Below are 11381 nucleotides of genomic sequence, written 5' to 3'. Positions count from 1 at the left end.
TTATTCGATTTTTCGGCCCTCGAACAAAAGGTAACATCTCCTCCTCAACATCTCCCTCCTGAATGTGGATTCCTGTCTGAGGGACAACCCACTCCAAAATGGAGTCAAGGTTGATCAGATAGTCCCCGTCAATCAACTTTGTCATCGTGAGCTTTATTTTCTCCACCTCTAGTTCAAATTTGCATGCCCAGGCCATAATCAAGGAGTAAACCTCCATATTCGTCTTGTACCAGAAGTGAATGTGTGACAACTCCTCCCCCAACATTAGACACGCTACACTCCACAGTTTCTCTTCTTTGTATTTGAAGAGTCCTTGCATTCTTTTATCCGACACTGTCCCCAGAAAAGGAACCAATTTCTTCTCGGTTCTCAGAGTAAAATTTGCCTCCATTGAACCTGCACAAAACTGTTATCTCCAAACACTACAATGCAAATGACATAAAAACTCTCATTAATCAGATTATTTGATAATACTTCGCTCACAAACCAAAATAGTAATTCCTCCATCATCGTTTGTGATGGGTCATAAATGCATAAACAATGATATAAAAGGAATGAGATTTCGCAACAGATTTGTTGCCCTCCGCCATCATCTCGAACATATACTCTGCACTCGATAATTGCCTCATTAATTGCAGTGCCTTTGAGAGGGCGTACTTGTCATTATGAGCTGCCTTGCATGCATATTGATTATTTCATGCTTCTAGGACTGCATTAAATCCACTTCCACACTCTGCCATCTCCCTTCCACCACTTGGCCATTTGGCTTGTCATGTCACATCCGATGTTGGAGAGAAGGTTCGCCATTGCATTGGCACCTCACCTGACGTGGGAGACCCAAAACTCCTCGAAGAGGTTGAGTTTTTCTCGAATGATCTCCACCCAATGGGATAATTTCCATGATGGGGTATTGCCCTTAGCTATTGCGTTGATGATCACTTGGGAATCTACTTCCAGGTGCAACTTTGGGATTTTCATGTTTATAGCCAATTCAGTTGCCATAAGTGCCACCTGTACCTCTGCTTCATTATTTGTTCCATCCTGCAGTTGTTGTGCACCCTTGAAAAGGACTCCCACTCCTGAGGTTCCAGGGTTTCCCCTAGATGCCCCATCAAAGTTTATTTTTATCCATTCCTTGCTTGGCGGTTCCCATTTAACCTCCTCTTTTTCTAAAGGGGGATTTACCTGCAGGGACCCATTAACGGGTTAATATTGTTTATATTACTAGTATACTTATGTTTATAAAAAACTTTGTAATCTGATAATAAAAGAGTAAATAGTTATATATTTAAATAAAAATAAATAAAAATTAGTAAGTAATTTTCGAAATAATTGCCATTTTAAATTCTCAATAATATTTTTTTATATTATATTATATTTTTTAATAATAACATAATAAATACAAAAAAATTGCATAAAAATAAATATTATTTTAATTTTTACATTTTAATTATATTTTACTTTTACATGAGATGAAATGATAAAAAAATCATTTTATTTATCTAAGAGTTATTTTGATAGTTATACTAAAAGAGAGTCAATTTATTTACTTAAGAGTTCTTTTGATAGTTATAGTAAAAAAGAGTCAATTTATTTACTTAAAAGATTGCTTTATTTAATTTTGTTCACTTAATAGCTATTTTATGATTTTAGTTTTACTTTTTATTATTTTAAAGTAAATTCTATATTATTCTTAAATATTTTTTTGTTAACACATTCACATTGTCCACGTTATTATTATATTATTATATTATATATATATATATATATATATATTTTGATCGGTAATTTTGATATATTAATTTTTAGAAAATTTCAACAATCTACTAGGGCTAAACGGATATCAACATTAGCCCCAAAAATAGTTCAAACCTACTATGCAGAGTTCCAGCTAAACAGAAAATAAAAAGTATCACAGTATTGTGCATTTATGCACGACATATTACAGTAATCCATAGAAGTTTTTTTTTAAAAAACCAAACGAAGCAGAAAGCAAAAAACCCCCAGAGATTTGCACCATGACCGCTCAATCCGAGTCACTCTGGTTCGGCTTCTTCATCTCCACGTCATCGATGTCCGCCCGACTTCATCTTCGGGATGCAGTCCAGGTTCCCAAAGTCTGGGTCACCTTCCAGGCTGGCTAGGAACTGAACTGCTCTCCCCTCCTCGAAACGGTCCCGGAGCTCTCTTCCCACTTCCATGCGCGCCACCACCTTCAGTGCCTTTAAAACCTCGTCCGTTCTTATCAACTTCACACATAGCTTCATGGCTTCCTAGCCAAGTGGAGCACGTTCCCTGCATTGCTCCTTTAAATGACTCTCAGGTACCCTGACAAACGGTAAAATCTCCTCCTCCACTTCTCCTTCTCGGACATGGATTCCGGTCTGGGGGATCACCCATTCCAGAATGGAGTCCATATTAATTAAGTAATCCCCATCAATAAGCTTTTTCATTGTTAGTTTAACTTTCTCCACTTCAGGTTCGAATTCGCACGCCCATGCCATTATCAAGGAGTAGACTTCCATATTTGTTCTGTACTGGAAATGGATATGCACCAATTCCTCCCCCAGCATTAATCTAGCCACACTCCACAGCTTATCTTCCTTGTATTTGAAGAGACCTTGCAGACGTTTGTCCGAAACCGTTCCTAGGAAAAGAACCAATTTCTTCTCTGTTCGGAGCGTGAAATTTGCCTCCATTGAAAACTGCTTGAAACCTGTTAAAACCAGAGAACTAAACTACAAAGACAAAAAGAAGCTTCATTAATCTGATTTTTGGCAAATACAATGCACAATATTCAAATTGGTTATAAATCTGCCATCGTTTGCGATGGGATATAAATGCATAATCTGTGAAATAAATGGAAAGATATTCCACAGCAGATTTCCTGCCCTCCGCCATTGTCTCAAACCAATATTTTATGCTTTTGAACTGCCACATTAATTACAAAGCCAGTGATATCAAGTACTCGTCCTTGCGAGCCGTCTAGCGTGCTTGCTGGTTTGGCACTTCACTAACTGCATTAATACCACTTCCAAACGCTACCATTACCCTTCCACCATTTGGCCACTTGGTCTGACATATCACATCCAACATTTGAGAGGAGATCCGCCACTACGTTAGCACCTCTCCTGACATGGGAGACCCGAAAAGCTTCAAATGAAGTAAGTTTTTCACGTATTATCTCCACCTAATGAGATAGTTTCCAGGAGGGGGTGCTACCTTTCGCTATTGCATTGATAACAACTTGGGAATCCCCTTCCAAATGTAGTTTTGACACTTTCATGTTAATAGCCAATTCCACTGCCATTAGTGCCGCCTGTGCTTCCGCTTCGTTGTTTGTCCCTTTCTGAAGTCGTCGGGCCCCCTTGAATAGGATAATCCCCTTATCATCTCTTGCAACTACTCCCACTCCAGAGATTCCTGGGTTTCCCCTAGACGCCCCGTCAAAGTTGATTTTAATCCACTCCTTAGCTGGCGGTTCCCATTTAGCCTTGTCTTTTGTTGGTTCGGACAGGGGACTAACCCTCTAGGACCCATTAACGGGTTATTATATTATATATTATTATTAATACTATTATGTTCTTAAATTATTTAGTAATATTGTAAAATAAAAAATAGAATTTTTATAATTTTTAGATTTTTAAAATTTTTAAATTATATAAAAATAATTTGCAAAATTCATTAGAAAATTAGAAAATTTATTTTTGACTACCATAATTACAATCCTCAAAATAATGCAAATATTAAATAATATAGGTTAGTGTTAGTATTAGGGTTCAATTAGGATTATTGTTAGTGGTATTTAAATTTAAATTAATTATTATGATAAAAATATAAAAAATGAAATTTCTTTTATATGTCTTGACATTTTCTTTCTAGATATAATATTCTCCTTGTTTCTTAATAAAATTATTTTATGGTCATTTTTACAATATTTGCTTAATATTTCATATTTTATAAATAATAATTTAGATCATTATCTTTATAATATAAACTTGACAAAATTTGTTTTTAATAAATAAATACTAATGACAACTTTAATTCTATTTATCAAATTTGTCTTTTATACATAATTTGTTGTCACTCTAGAAAACTTTATATTTACACATTGTATTTGCTAATAATATAAAATTAAAAAAAAATTTAAATTTTAAAACATTGAAAATCTTAAAAATTATTGTGCAATACAAAATATTAGAAAATGTATAAAATTATTTTAGTAGAATATGTAAAATATCATCTTTTATGAATTGAATTACCATCCTCAATCTAACATGTAAATTTTTAAAAATATATAACAAAATTAAATAATATCATCTTTTGATCATAGTTAGAGTTAGGGTTAGGGTAAGGGTTAAGGTTGGCTTAAGATTAGGGTTAAGGGTTGGTTAAAATTAATGTTTCCATTCTAAAATAAAACTCAAGTTAGGGTTAGGATTAGTATTAGGGTTCAATTAGGGTTAAAATTAGTCTTGGAATTCAGATGCACAACTACCATTCTAGGATAAAGCTGAGGTTAAGGTTACAATTGAATTAAGATTAGGGTTAAATTTGATTGGATTTAGTGTTCATAAGATTTAAGTTGAGGTTAGAGATAGTGTTATGGTTAGGATTCAATTATTATTAGTTGTAGGGTTAGTATTATGATTAGAGTTATTGTGTGTTTTATTAGGTTTAGAATATAATTAAGGTTATGGTTCTATCTCCATAACCCTAATTCAATTTCTAACCATAAACTTTAACTTAATCCCAACCAAACTTTAATTCTAACCTTAATTTTATTTTTCACATTAACCCTAACCCTAACCCTAACCCTAATTAGTGGATAACCTTAAACTTAATATAGAAGACATATCTATGATCAAATATTAAATCTATTCACTATAAACCCAGTGTAAAAAAAGACGTGAAGAGCACTTACTAGTATACTTATATTAAATAAATATATATGTAAAATATGTTTGAGACATATCTTATAATAGAAAAGAATCATTGAAAAATAAATATCTAAAACATATCTGTCATCTGCATGTCAATTTTTTTCAAAAATAAATTTTTGTTTAAGACTCTTTGATGTGATTGTAGATGCCTCTTGACATAATTATAGAGACCATGATTTTTTTTTTGGACTGTTCCGTTGTCAAATTCTTTAGTTATTAAGAACACAGCAGACCAAATTCACGGAAGAATGCTGTGTGGAGATTGAAACAAGCATGTACGGAAGCAAACAATTCTGAATTTGCAGCTTTCTAAGAGTGTACAAGCCTCAGACCTTTCTGGCGGGAGTTCTTTCCATAAAATAAATACCCTATCAGCTAACTAATTAGATTTCAAATCAAAATTCCCAAAATATATAAAAATAAAAATAAATTCGAATAATTTTTTCTTACACTTACTAAACATAAACATACATTATTACACCGGGACAGAACAATTCAAAATGTGCCCCGAAGGAAAGAAAAGAGGTTAACATGCATACCTGATACCTCGCACATTTCGAAGACAAAGCTACATACACTACAGTTTCCAACTTTTTGTTTTACAGTTCACGGTTTAACGCGGCATAGAATTTGTAATTGACGTTAAGGGAAATGGAAGGAGCAGCAGGATCATCATCATCATCAGTATGTCAACTGGAGGGAATTGCATGCCTGGCTCTACTACCATCGGGTTCCATTTCTGGCCATTTTATCACCCATCCTTGTTCAAAATGTTTTGCTATCTATGGAACTCGTACTTACCTTCTACCCTCTCTCTAACTATGAATATCTTGTTCAATCAATTGATTGGAGCTTATTTATATCGGCACATTGTTTTGTATCAAAGCGCAGGATTTGCATTTACAGTTGATTGTTTAGTTTTCTACTCTTGCACTGTAAATTTATTTTATCAGTTTCTGAATTCTGTGTATCTGACTGAATAGAAGAAACGAAAAAGACTGAAAAACGAATTACAAGTCCGACCTTGTTATATCATATTTAACCCATCTCGATAGCTTTTTCTGTACCTCTCCAAGTTTCTCATGGCTTAGATTCAATAATAGTACATGCAAGAAGGAAGCAATATCGACCTTTGTACCATAAGCCATAAGCAAACCTTAAACCCTAAACTCTCAGCTCTAAACAAAAAACCACTGCCCCTTGTGCATTGAGACGAGTTATAGACAAAGATATGTTGTTTTAGTAACCAATGCCAAGCTATCCGAGTCTTCAGCATAACTTTACTGGTTTTGGGGGAATCAGCTGGGTGAGATCAAGTCCATCTTCATGATCTACTTTTGAGACAATGGCTCAGAAGAATCCATCTCTTATGAGCATGAGTAACATTTTTCAGTAGAAGATTTCATTGGCATTTTTTAAAGTTATCCGGATATTTTAAACAAAGAGTTCAGTTAGAAGCAGTGGTGTTCATGCTGTAATTTAGAGTACCATGAAAGAAAAAATATGCCCTACCTTTGTCTGTATTGCTGATGATTCATGTTTGTTGAAGGGAGGATCTCGTCTCTACAGCCTAGAAGGGTTTGATTACACTGTTGTGGGCTCAGCGCAATAAGGCTATTGTAGGATACTGTTAGTTTTGGCTATGGAGATATAATGAAATGAGAAGATCAATATGACAAGAATAAACTGTATTCCTATCAAGAATTCAAATAGAATTAATCAATAGAATGAGATTACAAAGGAGTCCCCTTGGTTATATAGGCTAAGGTGTAAATAGAATTGCGTAAGATTATGATATGAGACATAAAGTGATAACTTATTATCCACTTAAGGTTGGAAGAGTCCTATGTGTTCCCTAAGTAAATTTAAGTTACATGTGTGATAAGGGCCTAGGTGTCAAATTTGCTAGGTACAATACCCCTTTTACCCCAACAGATACATTTCACAATTCCAACTAGGTTTGGAATCTCTATTTTTAGTTGGCGTGTTTTTAATTGTTTTAATGGTTTTCATGGAATTAGACAGTCCATAATAAGATTTAAGCTTTTGGATATTTATCTTGGTATAAATGTATTTTACATTTACAGCTGCTTAAGTCCAACTTAGGCATTTAGCATTTTTAGGCATCTATATTTAGTTGTCATTTTCCCTTGCATAAATATTTGTAGCTAAGTTGGTCATGGTTGGTTTCTACCTTCCCTACCTATTCTCTCATTCTATTGGGACACGCGTCATTTCCTATACTCTCACCTCTTTTTCTATTGCCTATATAAGTAGGCTATTGTACACATTGTAACATAGATGCACTACTCGCCGAGTTTTTTTGCTTGGCGAGTAAATACGACTCTTACTCGCCATAAAAACTCACTGAGTTTTTGGCGAGTTTTTCACAAAAACTTGGCGAGTTTTTATAAAAAACTCGGCAACATTAAAAAAAGGCCCAAACATGTCAAAAAAAATCTATTTTTGTTTTTTTAGGTCAGTTTCATTCTCTTCATCAGAATATATACATGAAATATAATATTTAAGTATAAGTGACATTTCAATTTCAATATGTCTTGTCTTTTTCCTTTCTTATATTTTAAGTTATATTTCATGTATATATTGGCAGGATGTTTGAGTTTGGTTTCAGATTGCTAGGAGTTATAATGCAAATTCTAGGTTTTAGAAGATCTCTTTTAATTTTTCAAACTTAGTCAAACTTCAGTAATCAGTATGCTCCTATCAACATTCTTTCGCTCTCTCTATCTCACTCACTTTATCTGCCCCGAATTTTAGACCTATCCATCTCCCTATCACTCTTCCACTATCCCCCTCTCTACCACTCTCTATCTCACTCTCTCCTCTCTCCCCCAAGATCTAGACCTATCTCTCTACCCCTCTCTTTGTCACCCTCAGACCTCGGCGAGGGGTGCTACCCTCAACCTAATTTTAATTTGCAGATGCTTGGTGGCAAAGTTGGGGTGGAAATACCCCAAATCTCAAAAAATTTGCCCTCAGAATCTTATGTCAACCTTGTAGTTCATCCAGTTGTGAGCGCAATTGGAGCTTGTTTGAGGCCATTGACACGAAGAAGAGGAGCAAGTTACCTCAAAAACGCCTCAATGACCTTGTCTTTGTGCAATATAATCTTTGGTTGCGCATAAGGTAGAGGAGCCACCAACTGGTCTAATTGATTTGGATGATATAGATCCTTACAATGACTGGATATCACAGGAGCAACCTCCATTGTTTATAGAGGATGACATCAATGATTTGGAGAGGTAGGCTATGGAGGAGGAGGGTGGTGGATTTGGTTTCACACTGGATGACATTGAGGAGGATGAGGAGTCATTGCCAGTGCCAGGTGCAACTAGAGACAGAGCTACATCTGGGATGGAGGATGAGCCACAACTTGAGCTAGTTGTTGATTGTAATTAGGGATGGCAGATTCCATTTGCCTTGGGCAACATTGGAATCCGCCCAAGGGGGCCAACCCCTTCTCCAACGTGTAGGGTTGGGCCCTATACCTCACGACATCACGCTACAACTCCACGCTACAACTCCACGCTATAGCTCACACGCCAACATGATAGGGCCAACCCTATCCCAATGCATTTCGAATTAAATAAATTTAAAGGTCTTTAATTTATAAGGCAAGCTGACATGATTAGGAGTATTGCTCCACATATAAATAAACATAAACTTCACATCATTATTCACTCATTTCATGTTCATGCGAAATACTCATATCTGCCTTATGCGAATTGAAGGAGAAATATTACAGCGAAATATGTCTACTATACCAGCGAATTACATCTGCCATTAAAGTGCGAAATTCATCCATAAGGAGAGTGAACTGAAGTGCTAAAGGCTGCAGACCAGCAAAGTGCAGGTTTCATGTGCAATATAATACAGACCTAGGGTTTGGATCTGACTACTGTTGGAAGTGTTAAAGGGAGCAGATTTGACAACTTGTTGCTTGTGAAAGTGCAGTCTTGTGAAAGACATTATCAACCCTAAGTGCAATCACCTTCAAGTACTTGAGATAAGTGTTGTAATGTTCATATGAATATAATCTATAATCAGATCTAAGGATCTTTTCTGGCTGGGTTTTTCCTCCTAGGAGGTTTTCCCAAGGTAACCGTGTCTAGTTCTTATTTTGCTAATTTCTTGGTTATGCTTAAATCTGGAAAACTATGAATCTTTCATTTAATTAATTTAGTTAGCAATCAAATTCTGATTTTCTGAGTTTACATTAATCTAAAAGTGTTAAAATCAACATGGTATTAGAGCTATAGGTTAGATCAACTTTCAGTTTTCAGAATTTAGTACTCCTTTATTTCCAGATTGTTGTCTCATTCTCAGGTCAAGTGAATGGGGCTGAAAGTTGAAGATAGGCTTGATGGAAATATCAATTTTGCTGCATGGAAGGTTCAAATCATGTTGGCCCTAGAAGAAGAAGATATTCTCCACTTCATAGAAGCGAAAGAGCTAACTGAACCTAAGGATGCTGCTGAGCTAAAACAATTCAAAAAGGATGCTGTCAAGGCTAGAAAGCTTCTCATTGATTCAGTTAAAGACCACCTTGTCACCTCCATTGCCTCATTCACTACTGCAAGGGAAATGTTCAGTCATCTACAAGGTACCTATGAAATTAACAGTCTCAGTAGGGCAATTACTTTAAGACAACAACTACTTAATATCAAAATGTCAAAAGAAGATTCTGTTATTTCCTATTTTATGAGAATTTCAGAACTAAAGAATCAACTAGGTACAATTGGACATAACATAGAAGACAAGGACCTTGTCATGATTGCCCTAAATGGTTTATCACACTCATGGGAGTCATTTATTCAAACCATAAGTGATAGAACTGAGTTACCTACCCTTGATCGCCTTAAGAATAATTGCATCCAAAAATAATCTCGTCTTATCACAAGAGGGAAAACAAAAAGTCCTCATATAGATGACCAACACATGCTTGCAACCCAATGCAAGAAAAGTGGAAATTGGAAGAAGCACTATCCAAAGAGAAATAGAGAATTCAGACCACCTAGTTCTCAGCACTCTTGGAAGAAACCAAGAGATATCTCTCGTGTTTGATGTTTCAGATGTGACAAATTTGGTCACTATGCTAAAGAATGTCAGAATGATCCTACTCAAAGAGAAGTCAACCTAAATGAAGTCTCAGAACAAAATGATGACTTCTCATCTCTGCCCTATCAAGCAGCATACCTACAGACAGTAATACATGGCTGATCGACAGTGGTGCTTCCAGACACATCACAGGCTACCGTGATCATCTTTCAGACTTAGTAGAAAAAAGATACCAGTCTTCACGTGGTAATTGGTGATGATGCTCGATATTCGGAAAGAGGCTCTAGCACTACTTCTTTAAACTTAGAATCTGGTATTTCACTTCACTTTAGTGACATCTTGTTTGTTCCTGGAATTAAAAGAAACTTAATTTCCATTTCTGCTCTAGAAGATAAAGGTTATCAAATTGCATTTTCTGAGGGTAAAGTACTTGCTTGGTCTAAGAAATCTAGTTTTAAATCTGTTCGTGTAATTGGTAATAGATATGATAGTCTTTATAAGCTCTCTACTAACCCTGTTCAAGCCCTCATTAATGAGGCTCCTGAATCCTGTGAGCTATGACATAGAAGACTTGGACACTTACACTATCAAGCACTTCCCTCTCTTGAAAAGTTAGTCAAAGGTATGCCTAAACTCAGTCAAATTCATGATAATACTTGCAAAGGTTGTGCTATAGGTAAAAATGTTAAAAGTCATTTTCATAAAAGTGAAAATAGAGCTAAAGATAAACTAGAACTTGTTCACTTTGATTTATGTGGTCCTATGTCTATAGCATCTCCTAGTGGATTTCTTTATTACGTAATTTTCATAGATGATTTCTCTAGGAAAACTTGGACCTACTTCTTGAAATCTAAAGAATCTGATGAAGTCTTAAGTAAATTTAAAGAGTTTAAGGCATTAACGGAAAACTCCTCTGGTAAAAGAATTAAATGTTTAAGATCTGACAATGGAGGTGAGTACACCTCCGGTAGCTTTTATGATTTTTGTGTTGAGTCAGGAATTAAGAGGGAGTTTTGTGTTCCATACAATCCTCAGCAAAACAGAGTTGTTGAAAGGAAGAATAGGACTATTGTTGAGGCTGCAAAGGCTATAATTTATGATCAAGATTTGCAGACCTTTTTATGGGTTGAGGCATCTAGAACAGCGGTATAAATCCAGAATAGATGTCCTCACGGTGTTCTAAAGAGCATGACCCTTGAAGAAGCCTTCACATGATCCAAACCAGACATCAGTCACCTCAGAATTTTTGGAAGTCCTGTTTATGTTCATGTGCCCAAGGAAAAGCGAACCAAGTTGGAACCCTCCGGGAAGAAAGACATGCTATTCGGATACAGTGAATCCTCCAAGGCCTTCAGAATC

General features: G+C 35.6%; 1 protein-coding gene across 3 annotated transcripts in view; it reads left to right on the top strand.

Moving 5' to 3' along the window:
* The first annotated feature begins 5173 nt into the window (after positions 1-5173).
* The window catches only part of LOC131076211 (uncharacterized), a 104156-nt gene continuing 97948 nt past the window's right edge, over positions 5174-11381 (top strand). The window contains exon 1 of one of the 3 annotated variants that reach the window (XM_058013273.2): positions 5174-5736. In XM_058013273.2, coding sequence (XP_057869256.2) covers positions 5595-5736 — 142 coding nt within the window. In that variant the 5' untranslated portion in view covers positions 5174-5594. The remainder of the gene's footprint in view (positions 5737-11381) is intronic. The other 2 variants (XM_058013275.2, XM_059217078.1) reach the window with 2 other exon arrangements.

The sequence above is a fragment of the Cryptomeria japonica genome, chromosome 3 (genome assembly GCF_030272615.1).
Source record: "Cryptomeria japonica chromosome 3, Sugi_1.0, whole genome shotgun sequence".
NCBI lineage: Eukaryota > Viridiplantae > Streptophyta > Pinopsida > Cupressales > Cupressaceae > Cryptomeria > Cryptomeria japonica.
The sequence above is the reverse complement of the archived record's forward strand: the minus strand, read 5'-3'. Positions and strand labels throughout refer to the sequence as shown.